This window comes from Anopheles merus, chromosome 3L (assembly GCF_017562075.2).
Source record: "Anopheles merus strain MAF chromosome 3L, AmerM5.1, whole genome shotgun sequence".
Lineage (NCBI taxonomy): Eukaryota > Metazoa > Arthropoda > Insecta > Diptera > Culicidae > Anopheles > Anopheles merus.
Window position 1 is genome coordinate 36681997 of NC_054085.1, and position 22469 is coordinate 36704465.

The 22469-nt window shown below is 50.3% G+C and overlaps 3 protein-coding genes and 1 long non-coding RNA gene across 10 annotated transcripts; 1 reads left to right on the forward strand and 3 right to left on the reverse strand.

The window, feature by feature from the left end:
* Positions 1-3765: 3765 nt before the first annotated feature.
* On the reverse strand, positions 3766-12570 carry LOC121600401. Of its 6 annotated transcripts, none has more exons than XR_006005816.1 (8): positions 12300-12570; positions 11961-12073; positions 11343-11851; positions 8473-11241; positions 8033-8412; positions 7358-7972; positions 5210-5498; positions 3766-5127 (listed from the first exon to the last, which is right to left on the reverse strand). It is a non-coding gene; the product is annotated as an uncharacterized LOC121600401 (long non-coding RNA). The 6 variants fall into 6 exon arrangements; XR_006005817.1 differs by having other exon boundaries at positions 11343-11856; XR_006005815.1 differs by having other exon boundaries at positions 8473-10904; positions 10994-11241; positions 11343-12073.
* A 64-nt stretch (positions 12571-12634) lies between these two features.
* On the reverse strand, positions 12635-18366 carry LOC121600398 (membrane-bound transcription factor site-1 protease). Its single transcript, XM_041928944.1, has 4 exons — positions 17022-18366; positions 14023-16951; positions 13626-13961; positions 12635-13566 (listed from the first exon to the last, which is right to left on the reverse strand). The coding sequence occupies exons 1-4, from the start codon at positions 17541-17543 to the stop codon at positions 13145-13147; spliced, it is 4209 nt and encodes a 1402-aa protein (XP_041784878.1). The 5' UTR covers positions 17544-18366; the 3' UTR covers positions 12635-13144.
* A 257-nt stretch (positions 18367-18623) lies between these two features.
* Positions 18624-19702, forward strand: LOC121600400 (H/ACA ribonucleoprotein complex subunit 2-like protein). Its single transcript, XM_041928947.1, has 3 exons — positions 18624-18914; positions 18989-19061; positions 19146-19702. Exons 1-3 carry the CDS (start codon positions 18746-18748, stop codon positions 19375-19377), a joined length of 474 nt encoding a protein of 157 aa, XP_041784881.1. The 5' UTR covers positions 18624-18745; the 3' UTR covers positions 19378-19702.
* LOC121600399 lies at positions 19352-22461 on the reverse strand. Of its 2 annotated transcripts, none has more exons than XM_041928946.1 (2): positions 20691-22461; positions 19352-20614 (listed from the first exon to the last, which is right to left on the reverse strand). In XM_041928946.1, the coding sequence occupies exons 1-2, from the start codon at positions 22188-22190 to the stop codon at positions 20429-20431; spliced, it is 1686 nt and encodes a 561-aa protein (XP_041784880.1). In that variant the 5' UTR covers positions 22191-22461; the 3' UTR covers positions 19352-20428. The 2 variants fall into 2 exon arrangements, with proteins under 2 accessions (XP_041784880.1, XP_041784879.1); XM_041928945.1 differs by having other exon boundaries at positions 19352-20617.
* Between the last annotated feature and the right edge of the window lie 8 nt (positions 22462-22469).

Genomic DNA, 22469 nt, shown 5'->3' on the forward strand with positions numbered 1-22469 from the left:
CCCCGGCTGCTGTAGACGAGCTCGTTCCCCACCAACGGCATGATTGGTTGCGGTGGGCCTTGCTTTAGTTCCTGGACGAGTAGATGATGTTGGATCGTTTGGACCGGTGCCGAAGCTTAAGCTGGACATGTGCAGCGTGACCGGATATTCCCACTCTAGCCGTTGACACACAGGTATGGGACGTTTCTCGCCCGTCGTCGTGTAGCACGGCTTCTCCAGATGCGTTGAATCGCCGTACAGTGCAATCCGGCCACCGGCCAGCAGCTCGGCACGACCACCCGTTCGTGCCGTTGTGGGATTGTGCTGCTTCACAGCCTTCGTCCTTTCGCGCAGCAACTGTCCCAAACGGGGAGATGGAGATATTTCCTAAAACGAAGGAAACGATTCAACACAATGCTGACCATAAGACGGTAAAGCAATGATTACCTTTTGTACGGCCGCTGTCCCGGCAGAAGCTCGCTTCGTTGTCACACATTCTCACCCGTTGTCGTGTGAGCAAACCAGCACCTTCGAGTACGGGAGTAGATTATTTTGCACCATTCGCTCAGACAGCCTCATCTTTCCCATCGAAACAAGCACAACTTCACTGCAGCTTATCCAAACTTTCCTTTCCAATGTTTACCTTCAATGTGCTCCAGCTAGCGACCGACCGCAGAAAAAACACTGACGTACGCTGTCACTGCGCCCGTAAGCACGGCCCGTGCAGGTGTGTCGAATCGAGAAACTGTTCCCCGGTACAGTGAAATCCGTTGTCCGCGCGTTGTGGATCACTGGTTTAGTAATGCCTGCAATTACATGATCGTAAAATGCGAATTACTCACTTTTATCGAAATATCCATACAAATAGATCGTTTTCAATCCTAGCGGTTTGCCCACGGCGATAGCGAAAGCATTGGAAGCTTCCAGCTCTGGGCGCTTTTTGCATGCTTCCATAGCGTCGTCTCTTTCGCACCTCCACGCCGCGCTGAGAGTGCTGCGCAGGACACGTACGCACGCATCATCGCTGCATCTCGCGTGGACCGAGGGGTGGAAGTAGGAGCTTTGCGTGGGCTTTTTGAAAATTCGCACTGAGGGGAAGGGCTTGGAGCGTGGTGCCAACCAAAAAAAAGCATCAAATCCTGTTCAATTGTGTTCTAGCATTCGGAGAGTGAACACGCTGCGATTTCCCGTGCCCAGTATTCTGCGACGCCATTGCTCAACCGACGCCAGAAACCGACGCCATCACCCGGGGAGCTTGGGAGCCTAGGGAGTGTGGATTTTCTGCCTCGTGACCGTTTGCCAGCGGTGAGTACCGGTTATTTTTGGTGACTGTTAGACTAGTGCTTGTGTGGGGGATTGTTTTGTGCCAACGGACGGAAGCGAACTTGCGTTTTGGTGCGACTTGGTGCAGTGAGGCCCGCAAGATGGCGGGCCCGAGTGGAGGCGGGTGGGGACACGGTCCCCCCCAGTGAATAAAAGGGGTCGTCAGGCCCCCGAATGGCTCGATCCAGCGAACGTACACGGCGAACTGCGCTATCTGATTTTGGCGCCCCAGAAGGGTTTTGCCATTCCGAAGAACGCGTTTCTGATCGAGAAAAGCCTCTCGCCGTTCGTCGGTCCCATCGAGCCTTGCGTGCCGATGGACCAGGGCGCGCGATATCTAATGAAAACACGCAGTCGTGAGCAGTTCGACAAACTGCTTGCGATCAAGAAACTGATCGATGGTACCCCGGTGGAAATCACCTCTGACCGAGCTCGCAATACCGTACAGTGTGTGATGGTCACTCCGTGCCTGGAGGGACTAACGGACGAAGAGATTCTAGCCCAAATCGAGGGAACAAAAATCGTGGAGGTGAAGCGGTTCATGCGCAAGGTGGACGGTGCGGTGAAACCGACCAACGCCTACCTACTACGTGTCGACTCGGTCACGGTTCCGGAGGAGGTGCGCGTTGGCTGCATCTCGGTGCGCACGCGTCCCTACTACCCCCGGCCCATGATATGCTTTAAATGCTTGATAGTGGGACACACCACGGCTCGGTGCAATTCTGCTCCAGCCTGCCCGAACTGCTCAATGCCGGAACACGGATCTTGCAATAACCCACCCCGATGCAAAAACTGCAAAGGAGATCACGCTACCCTGAACCGCTCCTGCCCGGTCTATCTGGCCGAACAGAACATTATCCGCATCAAGGTGGATAACTGTATCAGCTACCCAGAAGCGCGCAAAATATATAGTCAGATACAAGAGTCCGCCGTCCAAAAGCGACTGGCTAATGCACAGCAACAACAACCACAACCACAACCACTGCAACAACAACAACCACAACCACAACCACAACCACAACCACAACCACTGCAACAACAACAAATCGACACGGCACTGGCCGAACGCGACGCCAAAATAGAACAGTTAACGGCTATGAATGCACACACTAACTCGAAATTAAATTCGATTCTCGCAAAGTTCCAGCAAGTGATTGAGGAACGTGACTTCTTGAAAAGCCAGCTCCAATCCCGACGCAAGGACAAGCACACCGAAAACGCCGACTCGAACCACACGGACTCGAACAGCGACAGCAACGCTGGCGCAAACTCGAACCATGACGCAAACATGGACACTAACGCGGAACAGAACATCGACACAAACAACACGAACACGGACGCAAACGCAGCTATGCAAAAGGACTCGAAGACCTCTACCCCGATCGGACCGAAACGAAAAGCCTCCCCCTCATCCTCATCCTATAGCACCGTCGACACAACAAGCGAAGAGAAAATTCCTCACGACAACAACAGCACACCATCGAAAAAAAAATCGCACAAGAGGGGAAAACGCAGATCCCAAAAGCGAAAAACAGGCTTTAGATATTGACCAAATGCTTCGAATTAGACTTCTGCTCTCGATACTTGGCACTATTTATTTGAATAATTAAAATTCCACAACACAAACAACTCTACAGCTAACATCTCTCCACTTATCCTCAACTGGAACATCAGAAGCCTTAATTCAAACATTGACGAATTACAAATCTTAGTAACTAAACACCAACCGTATATAATCACACTCCAAGAAACAATGTTTATTCCACCTGTTTTCAACACTTCCTTCGCGCAATACCAATGGTATTTTAAAAATTTCAACAACATTCACCACAACATAGCAATAGGCGTTTTAAAAACAATCGACCACGAATTCGTCTCTATCAATTCACCACTCCCAGTACTAGCCGTGAAAATAAAATATCCCTGCACAGTGACCATCATCAATAGCTACATTCCCCAATCATCATCTCTCTACCTAACAAACGACCTCAATAGTGTAGCCATGCAAACCGACCACCCTAAGATAATAATTGGCGATTTAAACTGCTCCCACACAGCGTGGGGCAACGATAAGTGTACTCCACGCGGTAAACTGCTGTACGCTTACTTTGAGCTTAACAGCATGTATGTGCTTCAAAATCATCAACCCACTCGCATTTCTCCCGCTGATGGAAAGGAATCCACTCTAGACCACTGTGCAGTATCGAACGATATTTGCTCTCAATTCAAACTGTCCATAGCCCCCGACCTTCACGGCAGTGACCATTTTCCGATTCTCATTCAACACAACCAAATAGACGCCAGACCAACATCCCGACCTCGTTGGAAATATGAAAAGGCCAATTGGTCGCTATACCAGCAAACAATAGACTCACACATCTCGACCAACAACGACATGACAATAGACGAGCTCCACAACCTAATCTTAAAAGCAGCCAAACTCAGTATTCCTATTACAAAGGTTTCAAATCCGGCAAATCCGTACCCTGGTGGAACAAGGACGTTCAATTAGCCATCAAAGAACGCAGATCCGCCCTTCGCAAACTGCGGCGGAGCACTCGTATTCCCAACAACCCCATTACACCTCATCTAGCCAGCCTATATCGCATAGCCAACTCCAAAGCTAAGCGGGCCATCCAAGAGGCTAAGGCCTCCGGTTGGACTAGCTTGGCGCACAGTATCAAGCCATCCAGTACACTCAAACAGGTCTGGGGACAGATAAACTACATGTCTGGGAAAAACCATCCTCTACCTTCACTTTGATCGAAAACAACCAATCAATTACATCCACGCCCGAAATTGCCCAAACACTCGGCAATCACTTCTACAACTCCTCAGCCACCAAAAACTACTCTTCCAGTTTCATAGCTCACAAAATAAATACCGAGTCCAACCTTCCCATCACTTTTCCTGACACAAACCACAAATCGTACAATCAACTGTTTTCCATAAGAGAGCTCCACTGGGCACTTAACAGCTGCCAGGGAAACTCTGCCGGTGCCGACAATATCGGCTACCCTTTGCTCAAAAATCTACCTCTCATTGCTCATTACCGTTTGCTCGCTATTTACAACAATATCTGGACCACCGGAAACATCCCATCAGAATGGAAAAATAGTCTGATAGTGCCTATCCCCAAACCTAATCAACCCAGCAATAGTGCCAATAGCTACCGGCCCATCTCTCTACTCCCTTGCACCTGCAAGGTGATGGAGAAAATGGTCAACCGGAGACTCATTACGAAGCTCGAAGACCGTAAACTCCTCAACAAACACCAACACGCCTTTCGACCCGGCAAGAGTATGGAAACATACCTTGCGACATTAGAGCAGTGTTTCTCTACAGCAAGGAACAAAGGAAAACACATTATCTGCGCAATCATTGACCTGTCAAAGGCCTTTGACCGCACCTGGCGATACTACATATTAGATCAATTGGCAAAATGGGGCATAGGTGGCCGCTTAACGGCATTTCTGCAACATTTCCTAACCGATCGGACCTTTAAAATCCTGCTAGGCTCGTACACTTCCCGCCCTTTCCCTCTTGAGAACGGAGTTCCGCAAGGGTCTTCTTTGTCTCCCACCCTCTTCCTTATAAGCATCGAATCCCTACTACTATCCCTCCCCACAAACGTACACATCTTCCTTTACGCTGACGACATAATACTAGTTTCCACACACCACTACGCCAAGACCGCACGACTCAAGCTACAGCATGCTGTCAACAAGGTTTTCCAGTGGACCAACTGGACCGGCAACTCTATAGCGGCTTCAAAGAGCAAAATTTTACATATACCAAGCGGAATCACACGTGTCCGCAACCGTCCTAAAATTAAAATACAAGATCAAAAAATACAGGAAGTCAAACAAGCCTCCATACTGGGCATTATCTTCGACAAAAAACTTACCTTCGGGCTTCACTGCAGAGAAATTAAAAGACGCACCATACCTCGTTTAAATATAATCCGTACGTTGGCACAGAATAACACCCCTCGCCCAGCGCTGTTGGCAGTCCTAAAGGGCTGGTTCTTGCCGCGGCTGCTGTACGGGGCGGAGATTTCCTCACTAGGTTCCACAGATCTTATTCAACAATTCGCTCCACTATACCACCGGGCCGTCAAGCACATATCGGGTTGCTTCAAAACCAGTCCAACCGAAGCAGCACTAGTTGAATGCGGCGTTCTTCCACTGAAGTATCTGATAACACAGAAAATATCCAACATGGCAGGCAGATTAGTAGAAGGAAGAATCAAAGCCAACTCTTTCATTCGAAGAGCAAAATACAACATGAAACTCACAATAGGCCAGGATTTCCCACAAATACTCACCATCAACAAAAATAAGCTAAAACCGTGGTACAATCCCACCATCAAGGTAGACTGGTCGATGCAACACATTAGCAAGAACAACAACAATAATTCGGTCATACTGCAGCATTTCATCGAAATAGCCGACAAATACAAAAACCACTTAAAAATTTACACTGATGGATCCGTTTTACCACCTAACGCCGGTTGTGCAGTTTACACTCAAAATAGATGCCTAAAACTAAGATTGCCTTGTCACACCACCATTTTCTCAGCGGAAGCAATAGCAATCATAAAGCAGCAGAAGAAATAGCACCTCCAAACACAGAATGTGTTATCTTCACAGACAGCGCATCCGTATTAAAAGCTATAGAACATGGCAACTTCAAAAACCCATACATTCAACAAATAGAGCAACTCTCCAACATCAGACACATCAGCTTCTGCTGGATCCCCAGCCACAAGGGGATCCCTGGAAATGACCATGCCGACAGACTGGCCAACGAAGCCCGACTGTTACCTGTAATTCAAAACAACAAATTGTCCAGAGCCGACTTTTGCCGTTGGCTTCACAACCAGATTAAAATACATTGGACAACAGAATGGCTACAATCCAACGACAAACACCTAAAGTACATAAAACAGCAATAGATCCATGGACTGACCACCCTTCCAGGAGCCATCAAAGAATTTTAACCAGATTAAGAATTGGTCACACACGTCTTACGCATCGCCATATCCTAAATAACGAAAGCCCTCCAATCTGCCCGTATTGCGCCGCAGACACCACCGTCAAACACTTACTGATTGAATGCCCAGAGTACGACAACACAAGAGCCAAACTCAATTTATCTAAACACATCGAACAGGTCTTACAGAACGATACAAAAATAGAAATGAAAGTAATAAGTTACCTGAAAGAGACAATGTTATTAGATGATATATAATCCACCAAAAGAGGCGAATGAGCTAGACCTCAAAGTCTCTATAAAAATAAGTAAACCAACCAACCCGAACAAAAGTGAACGAATCGATACATTTTCCTTGCAAATTAGCGATTTCCATCCGCTCTCCACCAAAGACGTCCGTTCAGCTCGAAGCCCCAAAGCAAAATGGCCCCGAAAACCAGCGGCAAGGCAGCTAAGAAGTCCGGCAAGGCGCAGAAGAACATCTCCAAGTCGGACAAGAAGAAGAAGCGCAAGACCCGCAAGGAGAGCTACGCCATCTACATCTACAAGGTGCTGAAGCAGGTGCACCCGGACACCGGCATTTCCTCGAAGGCGATGAGCATCATGAACAGCTTCGTGAACGACATCTTCGAGCGGATCGCGGCGGAAGCGTCCCGCCTGGCGCACTACAACAAGCGCTCCACCATCACGTCCCGCGAGATCCAGACGGCGGTGCGACTGTTGCTCCCCGGCGAGCTGGCCAAGCACGCCGTGTCCGAGGGCACCAAGGCCGTCACCAAGTACACCAGTTCCAAGTAAGCGATGGACGGGACGGCGGAGTGGAGGCTGTGTGCACGGTCATGGAACGGCTGACGACTACCCAGGATGAGTGTGTGGACCAGAAAGCGACCAGTTCCGTGTGCAGTACGGTCACGTACACCCCACCCTACTATCTAGCTGTTAAGCGTTTCTCCTAGATGTAAGTTACTCGCTCGGAACACAATTTTATGCATTCTGAACAACCACCCCCACTACTACGAAGAAGAAGAATAAATGTATGTAAATACTCTCTAAAACTTACCTCACTCGTTGTTGGGTTATTGGGGAAATGGTTGAAAGAAAAAAGTTGCAATTTCCACTTCTCTTGGTCGCTTTGGTTCACTCTTGGTTCCGCTTCGTCACAACTCATCGCGCTGGCTGCCATCGATACACTGATCCCTCGGTTTGACCCCAGCGGCAACTCCACACGGATCCAACACATTCGAAGAAACTGTCCCGTTCTCCCTCACTTGCATTCTTTCGCAACAAGAACAATACCACCGCCACCGATCGGTTCAAACTCACCTAGCTGTTCCTTTTTGTCTCCTTTGCTCCTGTTCTGTTTCGCAATCAAAGGAGGCCTTTTCTTTCAAACAATCGCCACCATCCTCGCTCGCGCTTGTGTGTTCGTTATAAACATATTTTCTTCTTTATTTTGTGTTCCTCCCCGTGTGGGCTAGGAACACATTCACACCAATACGGATTGATAAAATGTATGTTCATCCTTTTGCTGCTTCTGTTGCTCTCCCCACACACACATCGCTCATTTGGGGACCTTTCCCATAGACATTTTCCTTTTCTTCAACAAGATACATCTACCACAAGGCGCCTCATTCGTTCATCGTTTCATCGTTGGCGCCGAGTGCGGCATTACCACCTGAAAATAAGGAAATGACTTAAACAATGCTCATCAGCTTTTGATAATGCAGAGTTTCACCTTTCTGACTTTCCAATCTACGACCCCGGCTGCTGTAGACGAGCTCGTTCCCCACCAACAGCATGATTGGTTGCGGTGGGCCTTGCTTTAGTTCCTGGACGAGTAGATGATGTTGGATCGTTTGGACCGGTGCCGAAGCTTAAGCTGGACATGTGCAGCGTGACCGGATATTCCCACTCTAGCCGTTGACACACAGGTATGGGACGTTTCTCGCCCGTCGTCGTGTAGCACGGCTTCTCCAGATGCGTTGAATCGCCGTACAGTGCAATCCGGCCACCGGCCAGCAGCTCGGCACGACCACCCGTTCGTGCCGTTGTGGGATTGTACTGCTTCGTCCTTTCGCGCAGCAACTGTCCCAAACGGAGAGATGGAGATATTTCCTAAAACGAAGGAAACGATTCAACACAATGCTGACCATAAGACGGTAAAGCAATGATTACCTTTTGTACGGCCGCTGTCCCAGCAGAAGCTCGCTTCGTTGTCACACATTCTCACCCGTTGTCGTGTGAGCAAACCAGCACCTTCGAGTACGGGAGTAGATTATTTTGAACCATTCGCTCAGACAGCCTCATCTTTCCCATCGAAACAAGCACAACTTCACTGCAGCTTATCCAAACTTTCCTTTCCAATGTTTACCTTCAATGTGCTCCAGCTAGCGACCGACCGCAGAAAAAAACACTGACGTACGCTGTCACTGCGCCCGTAAGCACGGCCCGTGCAGGGGTGTCGAATCGAGAAACTGTTCCCTGGTACAGTAAAATCCGTTGTCCGCGCGTTGTGGATCACCGGTTTAGTAATGCGAATTACTCACTTTTATCGACATATGCAAACAAATAGATCGTTTTCAATCCTAGCGTTTTGCCTATGATTAAAGCGAAAGCATTGGAAGCTTCCAGTTCTGTGCGCTTTTTGCATGCTTCCATAGCGTCGTCTCTTTCGCACCTCCACGCCGCGCTGAGAGTGCTGCGCAGGACACGTACGCGCGCATCATCGCTGCATCTCGCGTAGACCGCGGGGTGGGGGTGAGCTTTGCGTGGGCTTTTTGAAGGGCTTGGGGTGTGCTGCCAACCAAAAAAAGCACCAAATCCTGTTCAATCGTGTTCTAGCCTCCGGAGAAGAAACACGCTGCGAACGCTTGTACCCAGTATTCTGCGACGCCGTACGCCATAGTATTCTGCGACGCCATTTCTCAACCGACGCCATCTTCCGGGGAGCCTGGAATCCTAGGTAGTGTGGATTTTCTGCCTCGTGACCGTTTGCCAGCGGTGAGTACCGGTTATTTTTGGTGACTGTTTGACTAGTGATTGTGTGGGGGGATTATTTTGGGCCAACGGACGGAAGCGAACTTGCGTTTGGTGCGTCTTAGTGTAGTGAGCCCGTAGGCAAGATGGCGGGCCATAGTGGAACCCCACCGGTGAATAAAAGTGATCGTCAGGTCCCCGGCTGGATGGATCCAGCGGACGTACAGGGCGAACCGCGATATTTGATTTTGGCGCCCCAGAAGGGTTTTGCCATTCCGAAGAACGCGTTTTTGATCGAGAAAAGCCTCTCGCCGTTCGTCGGTCCCATCGAGCCTTGCGTGCCGATCGAAAAGAGTTCACAGTTCAAGCTCTTAATGAGAACGCAGAGTCGGGAGCAGTTCGACAAGCTGCTAAAGATTAATAAATTAATCGATGGTACCCCGGTGCAAATAATTCCCATCCACGCTCGCAAAACGGCACAGTGTGGGATTACCTACTCCGAAGCTCGCAGACTGTATAGTCAAAATGGTGAGTCCGGCGTCCAAAAGCGACTGACCGGCGCTCAACAACAACACCAACAAAAACACCACCACCACCACCACCAACAACAACAACAACAAAACGACACGGCACTGGCCGAACGCGACGCAACAATAGAAAAGTTAAAGGCCATGTTAAATTCGGCCTCCGTAAAGTTCCAGAAAGTGATTGAGGAACGTGACTTCTTCAAAAGCCAGATCCAATCCCGACGCAAAGACAATGACATCGAAAACGCCAACTCGAACAACACGCCGAACAGTAAAAGCATGGACACAATCAACACAAACGCGGACACTAACACAGCAACGAATAAGGACTCGAACACCTCTGCCCCGGTCACACCGGAACGAAAAACTCCCTCCTCAACCTCCACTGATGCTTCCACTGGCTCAATCATTAAGCAGGAAATCTCTCCCAGCAACAACAACACACCACCGAAAGTAAAACCACCAAAAGGCGGGAAACACAAATCCCGCAAACGAAAGTAACGTCTGATACCGATCTAACGCTAACGAACTAGACTTCTGCTTTCGATATTCGGTACTAACTCTATGCATACACATTCGACGACCAAACTAACCCTGCAGCTAACACCTCTCCTCTTATCCTTAATAAGAGGCTCATCACAAAACTTGAAGACCGCAAACTCCTCTACAAACTCCAACACGCCTTCGGACCCGGCATAAGTATGGAAACATACCTTGCGATACTTTGGCTAAATGGGGCATAGATGGCCGCTTAACGGCCAACTTCCTAACCGATCACACATTCAAAATCCTCCTTGGCTCCCATACCTCCCGCCTCCCTTTCCACTAGAAAACGGAGTTCCGCAAGGGTCTTCTTTATCTCCCACACTCTTCCTCATCAGCCACATCGAGTCCTTCATACTATCTATCCCAAACAACATACACACCTTTCACTACGCTGACGACATCATACTGGTTTCCACATTCCATTACGCCAAGACTACACGACGCAAATTACAACAACCAGTCACATGGTACACCAGTGGACCAACTCCATAGCAGCTTCAAAAGGTAAAATCCTACACATACCAAGCGGAGTTACACAAGCCCGCTGCCGTCCTAAAGCTACATTAAAAGATCAAATTGGGCATTATTTTTCATAACAAAACTCACCTTCGGGCATCACTGCAGGGAAATTAAAAGACGCACCATACCTCGCTGACATATCATCCGTACGTTGGCACAGAATAACACCCCTCGCCCAGCGCTGTTGGCAGTCCTAAAGGGCTGGTTCTTGCCGCGGCTGCTGTACGGGGCGGAGGTTGCCTCACTAGATTCCACAGATCTTATCCAACAGTTCGCTCCACTGTACCACCGGGCCGTCAAATACATATCGGGATGCTTCAGAACCAGTCCAACCGATGCAGCACTAGTTGAATGCGGCGTTCTTCCACTGAAGTATCTAATAACGCAGAATATATCCAACATGGCAGGCAGAATAATAGAAGGAAGGATCAACGCCAACTCTTTTATTGAGATAGCATAGCACGACGTGAAACTCACCATAGGCCATGACATCAACAAAAACAAGCAAAAAACCGTGGTACAATCCCATCAACTAGATAGACCGGTCGATGCAAGCATAACAACAATAGTTTGGTCATACTACAACACTTTATCGAAATAGCCGATAAATACTAAGACCACTACAACATTTACACCGATGGATCAGTTCTACCACCCAACGCCGGCTGTGCAGTATATACACTCACTTTGCCTACAACTCAAACTGCCTTGTCACACCACCATCTTCTCAGCGGAAGCAATAGCTATCATCAAAGCAGCCGAAGAAATAGCACCTCAAAACGCCTAGTGTGTTATGTTTACCGACAGCGCTCCGGTACTAGAGGCAATAGAACACGGAAACTTCAACAATCCATACATCCAACATATAAAACAACTACCCAACATGAAATGCATCAGCTTTCGTAGGTTTTCGCATCCACCGTATCACAAAACAACAAGTCATCCAGTGCCATGACTTTCGTCGCCGACTGCATTACCAGATAAAACTGCACTGGAAAATAGAGTGGCAAAAATCCAACGATTAACGGCTCAAACTCATTAAAACAACAATAGATCATCCTGGAATGATCACCCTTCACGCAGCTACCAGAGAACCTTAATGAGATTAAGGATAGGACAAACACCCGCATCACACGCATCTTCACATTCTACACAACGAGAGCTCAGCAATGTGCCCATATTGCGCAGTAGACACTACCGGTAAACATCTGCAAATTGAATGTCCAAAATACGAACACATTAGAGCCAAATACAATCTACCAAAGCAAATAGAAGAATTACTATAGAACGACACAATTATGGAAGCTAAAGCGATGCACTTTCTAAAAGAAACTACATTGCTTCAACCAACCCTACATTGGGAACGAACACCTTACCACTACTACTACTACTACTACGAAGAATAAATGTATGTAAATATTCTCTAAAACTTACCTCACTCATTGGGAGGGTTATTGGGAGGGAAATGGTAGAAAGAAAAAGGTTGCAATGTCCACTTCTGGCGCCTTGGTTCACTTTGAAATGATATGATTCAACTTGGATTACAGCAAGTTCACTCTTGGTTCCGCTTCTTCACAACTTATCACACTGGCTGTCATCGATACACTGATCCATCCGTTTGACCCCAGCGGCAACTCCACAAAGATCCAAAACATTCGAAGAAATTGTTGCGTTCTCCCTCACTCCTTTTCTTTCGCTTGTCCAACTGTTCTTTTGTCTCCTTTGCTCTCGTTCTGTTTCGCAATCAAAGCAATCCTTACGCTTGTGTGTTCGTTATAAAAATATAAAAATATTTTCTTCTTTATTTTGCGTTCCTCCCCGTGTGGCGGGGAATAGCTAGGAACACATTCACACCAATACGGATTGACATAATGTATGTTAATCTTTTGCTGTTTGCTCTCTCTCTCTACACACACACACATCGCTCATATGGGGACCTATTTTCTATTGCCATATCTTCAACAAGATACACCTACCAGAAGAGCAGCACTGATTTCCTTCTCCTTGGCTAAACATACAGTAGTATTTAAATTAAAAAAAAGGTTCATTACTGCAGCTAAAAAGTGAACTAGAACCGCCCTCTCCTACGACGCGAAGAATAACAAGAACATAAAACAACATTGAGCCCTAATACGAAAAGCTGGCAAATACTTCCCTTACCACCTACCGTGTAACGAGTCTTGTTCCCCCAACTTAAGCTACCACTACCAGCCGGTCCGTTTCGTTGCCTTATCGTTTGTCTCTTTTGGTATAGCCAACCGTGCCTGTACTTCAGCTCCTCAGAAGCCAACCTTGTTGAAGACGTAATTGAGCCGTCGCTTGATCGTGAGCCCTTTCGTTTTGCGCACCCAGTTCAGTAGAGCAAGCAGCGTGAACAGTGCCACCATCAAGGCACCTTTCGAGCCGCCCAACCAGTAGAATGCCCCAACCGAACCACTGGAACGATCTCCATTCGAACCAACACCACCACCACCACCACCTCCCGCGCGACTCTCCGCATAGTAGTCAACGTCTTCCGTGGACCCTCCGGCAAGGGGAATTATCTTCACCCCGACCGCCATCGGTGTGCCGGCTGTTGGTGATGCACCCGATGGACCGTTGAACCCATTCGGTGGTGCGTTCGGGGGGATTTTATCCGTTTTCTTGTTGCGCCATCCGGGAACGTCTGGTTCATCGTTGGCGCCGAGTGCGGCATTACCACCTAAAACGAAGGAAATGACTTAAACAATGCTCATCATCTTTTGACAATGTAGAGTTTACCCTTTTGACTTTCTAATCTACGACCCCGGCTGCTGTAGACGAGCTCGTTCCCCACCAACGGCATGATTGGTTGCGGTGGGCCTTGCTTTAGCTGACGCTGTTGGACCACTAGAAGCTGTTGCTGCTGCTGCTGTTGCTGCTCCTGGACGAGTAGATGCTCGTTTGGACCGGTGCCGAAGCTTAAGCTGGACATGTTCAGCGTGACCGGATATTCCCACTCTAGCCGTTGACACACAGGTATGGGACGTTTCTCGCCCGTTGTCGTGTGAGCCACCAGCACTTTGGAGTACAGGTGCAGATTGTTGTTCGGCATTCGCTGAGGTAGCTTCACGTTTTCTGTCAATAAAGCATATAACATTACTATAAGTTCATTCCAAACAGTCCTTCCACGCCCTACCTTCGATCTGTTCCACCTGCCGACTGACGTTAAGATCACGCAGTAGGCTGGTGACATGCGCCGTCATTGTGTACTCCAGCAGCGAGTCCAGCAGCCAAAAGCACGGCTTCTCCAGATGCGTTGAATCGAGACAGTTCGAATCGCCGTACAGTGCAATCCGGCCACCGGCCAGCAGCTCGGGCCGACCGCCCGTTCGTGCCGTTGTGGAATTGTGCTGCTTCACAGCTTTCGTCCTTTCGCGGAGCAACTGTCCCAAATCATCCCCGTCCCGATCGTCTTCCGGCAGCGGTTCCTCACCGGCATCCACACGATTCATCGCATCGTCCCGGTTAAACTCACCGCCATCGTTTGGGACGTCTTCATCCTCCTCTACATCACCACCAGCACCACCGACGGCAGCACTCAGCAGGATGCGCTTGTTGATGATTGCGTCCCGATCGATCTTCCCACCGTCCTCTTCCCACTCCTCCGGCAGCTCGTCCGGTGGAGCTAATGGTGGCGCTCCTTCCGGATTGGGCGTTGCCGGTTGTAGCCGTGCGTACACTCTCCGATCGGTTTGCAGCATGCCCAGGATGGCTGTGCGCGTCCGCACCTTCGAGCGGGGTTCGTCCGGTTGCGTTATCGCCAGCCCTTCATCGAGCAGGTCCCGCTCGACCAGAATCGTCCCCTCTCCAACGGGAAAGCGCACAATGTTCGCCCCGGACGCATAGTACATCCGATGATCGCGCATATCAAAGTACCCGTCCGCAACACGATCGCCGAGCGCGATGCCGAACCCCCGCAGCAGATCGTTCAACGCCGGCACATTGGCCCCGCCCGTATCCGGCATCCACCATTGGCGCGTGTTCTCGTCGTAGAACTTTATCCGCCGCATGACGGACGTGTTGTACCAGTCGGCAAACACGATAACGCTCAGCTGCCGCTCGAGCACATCTTCGCGCAGTTTCGCAACTTCCGCCGGGAAAAACTCTTCCTCCGGATCGACCACGAGCAGTGTGCCGTAGTGGGACGCGTTGAAGCAGGTGTACGGAGCACCGAGCACTTCCACGTAGTAGCCAGCGTTGCGGAGGTGCGTGTACATGTCCTTAAAGTTGGTGTGCACGTGATCCGCTCGCCAGTCCAGTGGGTCGGATTTGATTTTCAGATTATCACGCGGCAGATAGCCCGGCGGATAGCGCAGACTATGGTACTGGTCCCACAGGATTCGCTTCTGCCGGGGCGGCTGTGGAATGATGCGCACTTTGATAGCGAAACTGACCGTGCCGTTCCGGGGTTCCCGTTCGTTCTCGCCCTGCGGAGGGCTTTGAACCGTCAGCGTGATGTGACCCTGAGCGATACCTTCAAATCCACGCCCTGCCTCGTTCACCCCGATATGTACCGCCATCCAGCCGGACCACGGCCACAGCTGCTCGGAGTAGCTGATCGAAACGTTCAGCAGCTCGCCGTGCTCGTTGCTGTACGGGTGCCAGGTGGGTCGGTTTATCACCCGCCCAAACACGCCCATCCCGTTCAGGATGGTAACGTTCGCAATCACTGGCATAGCACTGTTGTACAAGCTTTGCGTCGTGTACGGCCACATGTAGTCCTCGGTAAAGTCCAGATACGCCGGCGAAAGGGTGACGCGCGGCCGGTAAGCTGCCAGCGCTTTCATGCTCCGCAGAATGTTCAGCTTCCCGTGGCCCTGCTCGAACATGTTGTTGTCCGCCAGCCTTTCCGCACCCTCTATCAGCGCCTGCTTCATCGAGGCCGGGTTCAAATCGACTCCCGGCCGGTCGAGCACACCGCTCGCGATCAGCGTTACCGCACCGGCCACCATCGGCGAGGCAACGGACGTGCCCGAGAGCGATTTGCAGCCACCGTTCAGGTTGCTGCCCTTCACCTGACTCCCGTACGTGACAATGTCCGGCTTGAGGCGACCGTACCCGTAGGGCAGCTCCCACGTGGTCATACCGCGCGAGCTAAACTTGGCAATGTTGTCAGCGTAATCCATCCCGCCGACACCGATCACGTCCATCTGGTCGCCCGGATTGTTGAGCGTCCCGTACAGTGGGCCATCGTTCCCGATCGCCGACACCATGATGACGCGGTTCGCCGACAGCTCCAGCACCTTGTCCACGAACGGCTGGTCGAGGAAGTCCGGCCCGCCGATGCTCAGGTTGAGCACGTTGATCTTCTTCAGGATGGCGTAATTGAACGCGTCCAGAAACCAGGACGTGTACGACACCTGGTTGTTGGTGAAGACGCGGAAGATGTGCAGCTCGGCGTCCGGCGCAAAGCCGAAACACTCCTTGGACGAGGCGATAATGCCGGCCACGAACGTACCGTGGCTAACGCCATCGTCCAGCGTCTTTTCGTTCGTCCAGTTCGTGCGCTCCTTGATGCGCTTAAAGTGTGGATGGGATTTGGCCAGCCCCGTATCGAACACGGCCACCTTGACACCCTGCCCCGTGATGCCCATGCTCCACAGCACGTCCGCCTTCAGTAGCGCCGTTATTTGGCGTGGGATCGCACGAAGCAACCGCCGGTTGGTGTGCCGGTTGGGGGATTGCGGCGGAGGTGCCGGTGGTGCTGGTTGCTGGGCAAACGAATTAGCTTCCGTTGTTAGGCGACGCTTTTGGATGAACTCGATAAAATCGTTCGTTTCCGCATCGTCCAGCTCGAGCTCGGGTTGCTCTGGCAGCTCTTCCTCCTCTTCTTCCTGCTCCTCTTCCGCATCGGCTTGATGGGCGTCCGACTGCCGGAGGGGAACATACTTCAGCGCACGATGAACCATCCGCTGGGGGGATATGCTTTTGATGGAGGGATGCGTGCGAAACAGCGCCAACCCATCGTCCGCGAATTCAATCGCTTCCTCCAGCGTTAGCACGTCGAAATCGCTCGGGAAATCCTGTGCCGGATTGTTCCGTGGCAAGATGCGCCATTTTTGTACCTAAAAGCAGTGATGTGTAGGTTTAATTGCGACAACACGTACACCCATTAGAGTAGGCCACGCTCCTTACCTTGGATCCGTTCAGGGCGGATTGAATGAAGCTTTCTCGCTCCTTCGGTTTGTAGTAGCCGTTGAACTGGACGATGTACTCGTTCTGGACGATTTTGGTGGAAAATTCTATCACTACCCGGTGCGTCCTTGCGGAAGGCGAAGCCGTCTGCGCCCGGTCGGTGCTATTACTATCACAGCATGGTTTTGCGGATTGCTCAAACGTCGTAGCGGACCGGTTGGCCTCACGATCGGTGGCATTGTAACTCAGCGTACTACCACCACCACCACCACCACCACTCCCTTCCGAACTGTCCAGTGGAGAACGTTGCCCATCGTGTCCGGGTTGATAGGGGCTGGGTCGATTTAGGATGGTGGAGCTATTATTAACACCAGGTGACACACTCGTGGTGCGGACGGCGGTCGCAATCAGTAGCAGCGACAACGCCACCCACAATACCCAATCGGCAAGGAACGGCGGCGGTCCGACGGTGACGGCAGCGGCGGCTTTCCCTTTCCGCCTCCTGCCGAGCCCGGTTCTCATCTTCTCTCCGACAACCGTGGTAAACAACCGGCAAAACCTATTTTCTAGCACAAGCCACCCCACCACAACATCCCATCTGGCTGTACCGTGCGGGGGTTACGTGTGTGCCACGAACGATACATTTAGGACTGGTGGGTGTGTGTGTATGTGCGTGTGTGTGTGTGTGAGAGTGTGTGTTGATGTGATTTTCTTTTCCGCGGGGACCGATATTTCTGGCGAGCTTGATTGTTTTTGCGTACGACGGGGGTATATGTTTACAGGAACGTTTTTGCTTCCTAAGCTCGTTTTCTTCTTGTTCGCCTTACTTTCACGATGCGAGAGGGTGCTTAGGCATTTTACGTTTTTCTTCCCCTCGCTGCACTGGAACTTTCACTGCACAATGCACAAAAGAGAAGCTTCTTCGACGCGGTTTCTTTCTCAATGCGTTTCACCTTTTCTCGTCTTCCACTCAGAACAGCAAGTGTTTGCTTCACTTAGTTTAACACACTTTGCACTAAATCACCTCCCCACCCAGTGGGTGCACTTTTCAGGCTTTTCCTTCTACGCATTGCCAGCAGCCGATCTGGGTACGCATTTTCACACAGCAAAAACACAGAAAGCGAACACTGTTCACGCACCGAACATTGGCTTTACCTCCGCAATCCCTTCGCCTCTGCAGTATGAGTGGGTTGCCAAACGGTTTCCTTGAAAGAAATGCACTAATTCATGTCACGCAGGCACGATTTTGCCCGTTTTCCGTGCTTCTTTTTGCACGAAAACAAGCGAGAGCTGTGGTTTGTGGGGTTGTTGCTGCGAGGGGCAGGGCAGACGGGTGTTTGCGAGGTGTTATGGATGACATTTGTATGCGAAAAGAATGGAAGAATGGATTTTGTGCAAATAAAAACACAAAATGCAATAGGAAACTTGTATTAGGTGAATGCTTAATATTTCTGGAAACAATTCAACGAAAAGCTTGAACATTTAATTTATTTTAAAACTTAACAAATTAAATTCTCGTTTGCTTTTATTCCGCGGAACCTTACAACAGTGCAGAGCTACCAACATGACGGATCAAAACAAATGCTGCTGTCAAAATGGGCTTGTTTTCCTGTCAAAAATCACACACTGCATCGCGAGCCGAAACACGTGCGGGAAGAACATACGCCGGGTCGTGTATAATTTAACACATTTTTAACTTCACACAAAACGCTTCACATCGTAAAATGGGTAAAATAAAGACGGAAAAGGTAGATGCGAGCGAGGAGGTCGACACTTCGGTGGTGGTGAAGGAGGAAGACTCGTACGAGGACAAGGTCCGCAATGCCAGCGCAATCGCACAGCCAATGGCGTCCAAGAAGCTCACCAAAAAAGTTCACAAGCTTATCGAAAAAGGTAGGGAGGTGAAAGTGGTTCACAAAAGTTCGTTGTTGCACGATCTAACGCCATCCTTTGTTTTGTATTTGTAGCATCGAAACAGAAAAACTTCCTGCGTAACGGACTGAAGGACGTTCAGATCCGCCTGCGCAAGGGAGAGACTGGGTAAGTGTGTCTTGCTTTGATCGGCTGCAAATCGACCTTTCGCTTGACTTGTTTAATAATGTCCTTTCTCATCTCTCTGTACAGATTGGTTGTGTTTGCCGGCGATGTGACACCGATCGAAATCATGTGCCACCTGCCGGCCGTGTGCGAGGAGAAGAATATTCCCTACTGCTACATGCCGAGCCGGAAGGATCTCGGTGCAGCGATGGGGGTGAAGCGCGGCACGGTCGCGATGCTGATCCGGGAGCATCCCGACTATCAGGATATGTACGATAAGCTAAAGGTAGAACTCTCAACCCTTCCCGTACCTTCATAAAGGGGGTTCGATTCTGCGTCGACCTGCTAAATTGTACTATTTTAGTGTAAACAACCGTGCCCGAGGAGAAGGAGGAGGATGATTTTCTTTTACAATTTTTCTTTTTATTTTTTCTCAACACTTGAATTCAACATTTAATGCATTTTTATTACATCGTCAAACGTGCTTTCGGTTAAGAAGCAAATCGAAAGTGGAATAGATTTGCTAATAGACAGACAGCCAGATTTATTAAATTGTGTTACTACCCCGAATATTAGTACACATAAACACGCTTGTCCATTGAAGTATAGAAAAACCCAATAAACCTTCCAATGTAATACTACTACTTACTAATCGTTTCTATTTACTGGCCCCACGCGGGCTAAAGTAGTGAATAATAATTTAATATGCACCACGTAAAGTAACGAAGGTGAACCAACGAAGGAACAAACAGTTTGCTTAAGCGATTTTGCCTCTTTTTGCTATCGATCGCGAGACCGCACAGACAGACACTCTCTACGGGGAAACGTGTAAAATGGTTACACTTGAGATTTGTATATATAGTAGAAATTCAGTACGAATTTGCAGAGTTAGTTCTAAACATTTAAATATCCGGCCCCTGTCGTGTTTATATAATGTAATGTAAATGTGAGCGTCGTTTCCACTATATCTTGTCATGATCGAACGGTTAAACATTCTCTCTCGGTTTCCTTAACGTTTCGTGTAAAGAATATCATACTTTCCCGTCTATGTATATGATGAGTACACTTTAAACATTACAGAAGTGAGACAAACAGTGTGTGGGGCCAAAATATTATCCCTTCCCCCTAGTCGCCGTTTGTTTGTTTTGGTTTTTGTATAAAATTTAACCTTTCAATATCGTCCTAAAATGGGTTTTGGTATGATGCTAATATAATGATGCTTTGGTATGTGATTATGCCACCCGCTGCTGGAGGAACCACCAATGGAATAAGTTTCCCCCTTACGCTAGCGGTTAATGGCGCACTGGCGCCTGTAATGATGGTTTTGTTAGTATGAGTTCGCCTCTTGCCTCTGGTGCGCGAGTGTGAGTTTAGTTAGGTGGATTTTCGTCAATCGATGAGTCCTGCTCGCGAATGTAGTTCATCAGCGGTACCATGCGGTCCTGCTGCATCGTGGCCACGGTCGACTGGCGCAGCATGGCACTGGGCGGGTTCTGCTGCGTCCAGATACCGTACAGACCGGGCGGATTGCCCGACACGTTGTGAGATTCCTGTTGCTGCTGCGTCAACAAGAAAACGGTAAGTCTTATTAGAAAAATGAATCTAACATTTCTTTGCCTCAATGCTACACACCATCCCAGAGGGCTCCTCGACGAACGGTGGCCCTATGTTGGGCGGTGCCATCATCATCATCGGCTGCATTCGGTGAATCGGTCGGCAGGACAGCAGCTGTATCGCTTCGACCAACCCGTCCTGGCTCGTGATGGACGAGTGCCAGGTAGAGTCCGGCGTGGTGCTTTGGCTACGATCGCCGAGCGATGATTTCGGCGTTGGTCCCGGCCCTGACGCCGGTACAGCAAGCTTCGAGATCGGCATCAGGCGCGTCTGGTTCCAGTGCACCGTCGATTTGTCTGCCTTCGCTTCCCACGGCATTGACCAGCGACGCATTTGGCTTTCCGGATCGAGCGCTGCCTCGGAGTTAACTTCCCCCGCTGCCGCTTCCGACCAGCGACGCTGTCCGTTTAGCGTGAAGAGCGGGAAATTCAATGGCGAGCGTGAGCCCCGATAGAATGGCGCCTTCATGCCCGACAAGTGGCCCGGGTTTGGCAGTGGGCCCCTGATATTGTCCAAATAGCCCTGGATCGGACTCGGCCCACGAATGTCGTGCGGCGAGGGGCCACGCGTTTGCTCGTACGCCGTCGTCCCGTGGTCCGAGGAGGAGCCTTGCGTCGAGATCGACCCGGTACGATCGTACAGCCGTGCATTTTCCTGCATTTTCATGCCGAAGTGGGGCGAAGGCGTTTGGGAGCGTTGGTCCGCCCCAGCACCGCCGGTGCGAGCGATCGTTGCGGCGGCCGACATCGGGTGCTGCACCATCGGGCAGTCCGGGTCGTGCGGAAATCCCACCTGCGTCTGGCACTGGTAGCAGCACATTAGCTGCGCGAAAGCGTCGCACGAAGCGACACAGAACTGGTGCTGCAGATTGATCATCGTTTGTGCGTTGTCCTGCAGAATGAGCTGATTGTACTCCTTGATATGTAGCAGCTCGCTGTCCTGCTCCACCGTCGCCAGCGGTTGCGTCTTAAAGTCCTGCAGCACGCTCACGATGTGCGATTTGACCGTGCTGGTGGCCATGACGGACGCCCGCGCCAGCTCATCCCAGGCCGTGATGAACTGGAACGCCATGTGCGACGGGATCTGCGAGGTGGTGAACGGTAGCTGCGGTATCTGTGGGCCCGGCTGTTGCTGTGCCGATTGCGAGGGTGACGGAATGCCGGACTGATTGCTCGCCCCCGATCCGGATTGGCCACCGCCGCCGCCGGTGGCTGTGCTCGGATGTTCGAAGTACGCCCACGGCTCGAGGGCGGCAATCGTTTGCGCTAGCCGGTAGCCGGCCGCACACAGGTTGTTCATGATCTGGAGGTAATTGAGCCACGCACCCAGGCACTCGCTGACGGCGGATTTGGCCGACCCGGAGCTGCTCGAGCTCGTCGACGGCGAGATGGAGGAATTGCTGTAGGACAGTGCACCCGAGCCGAGGGAACTGCGGGGTGTTGTTTGAGTTGGAGGTTGTTGTTGTTGCTGCTGGGACGACTGTGTCTGCCCACAAAGTGGATCATCTAGGTCGCTCATGTTGAATGCGACGAGAAGGTGTGTTTGCCCGACCACACAAACAAGTGGTTGTAAAATCCACGCACATACACACTCGCGCACTAATGGGGGTTTTGACTTCTGAGGCACCTCCGCCCGGACCAATAGGCCATTTTCGTTTCCCACACAGAACAGCCGGGAGTTAGAGAAAAGGATTCACTCGCAGCGCAACAATGCGAGAAAAAAAACCGAACTGAACTGAAAATCGGGCATCAAATTCCGATGCTGTTTGACAGTTTGTTTACTTTTCGCAGTGAAAAC

Excerpts from the sequence above, each read along its gene's own strand:
- LOC121600398 (XM_041928944.1), bottom strand. The coding sequence starts at position 17,543 with ATGAGAACCGGGCTCGGCAGGAGGCGGAAAGGGAAAGCCGCCGCTGCC. Across the intron at positions 13,962-14,022 it reads GCAGGTGGAACAGATCGAAG|AAAACGTGAAGCTACCTCAG; the intron begins GTAGGGCGTGGA and ends CTTTATTGACAG. Across the intron at positions 13,567-13,625 it reads TAGATTAGAAAGTCAAAAGG|GTGGTAATGCCGCACTCGGC; the intron begins GTAAACTCTACA and ends CCTTCGTTTTAG.
- LOC121600400 (XM_041928947.1), top strand. The coding sequence starts at position 18,746 with ATGGGTAAAATAAAGACGGAAAAGGTAGATGCGAGCGAGGAGGTCGAC. Across the intron at positions 18,915-18,988 it reads TCACAAGCTTATCGAAAAAG|CATCGAAACAGAAAAACTTC; the intron begins GTAGGGAGGTGA and ends TTGTATTTGTAG. Across the intron at positions 19,062-19,145 it reads CTGCGCAAGGGAGAGACTGG|ATTGGTTGTGTTTGCCGGCG; the intron begins GTAAGTGTGTCT and ends CTCTCTGTACAG.
- LOC121600399 (XM_041928945.1), bottom strand. The coding sequence starts at position 22,190 with ATGAGCGACCTAGATGATCCACTTTGTGGGCAGACACAGTCGTCCCAG. Across the intron at positions 20,618-20,690 it reads TCGAGGAGCCCTCTGGGATG|CAGCAACAGGAATCTCACAA; the intron begins GTGTGTAGCATT and ends TTGTTGACGCAG.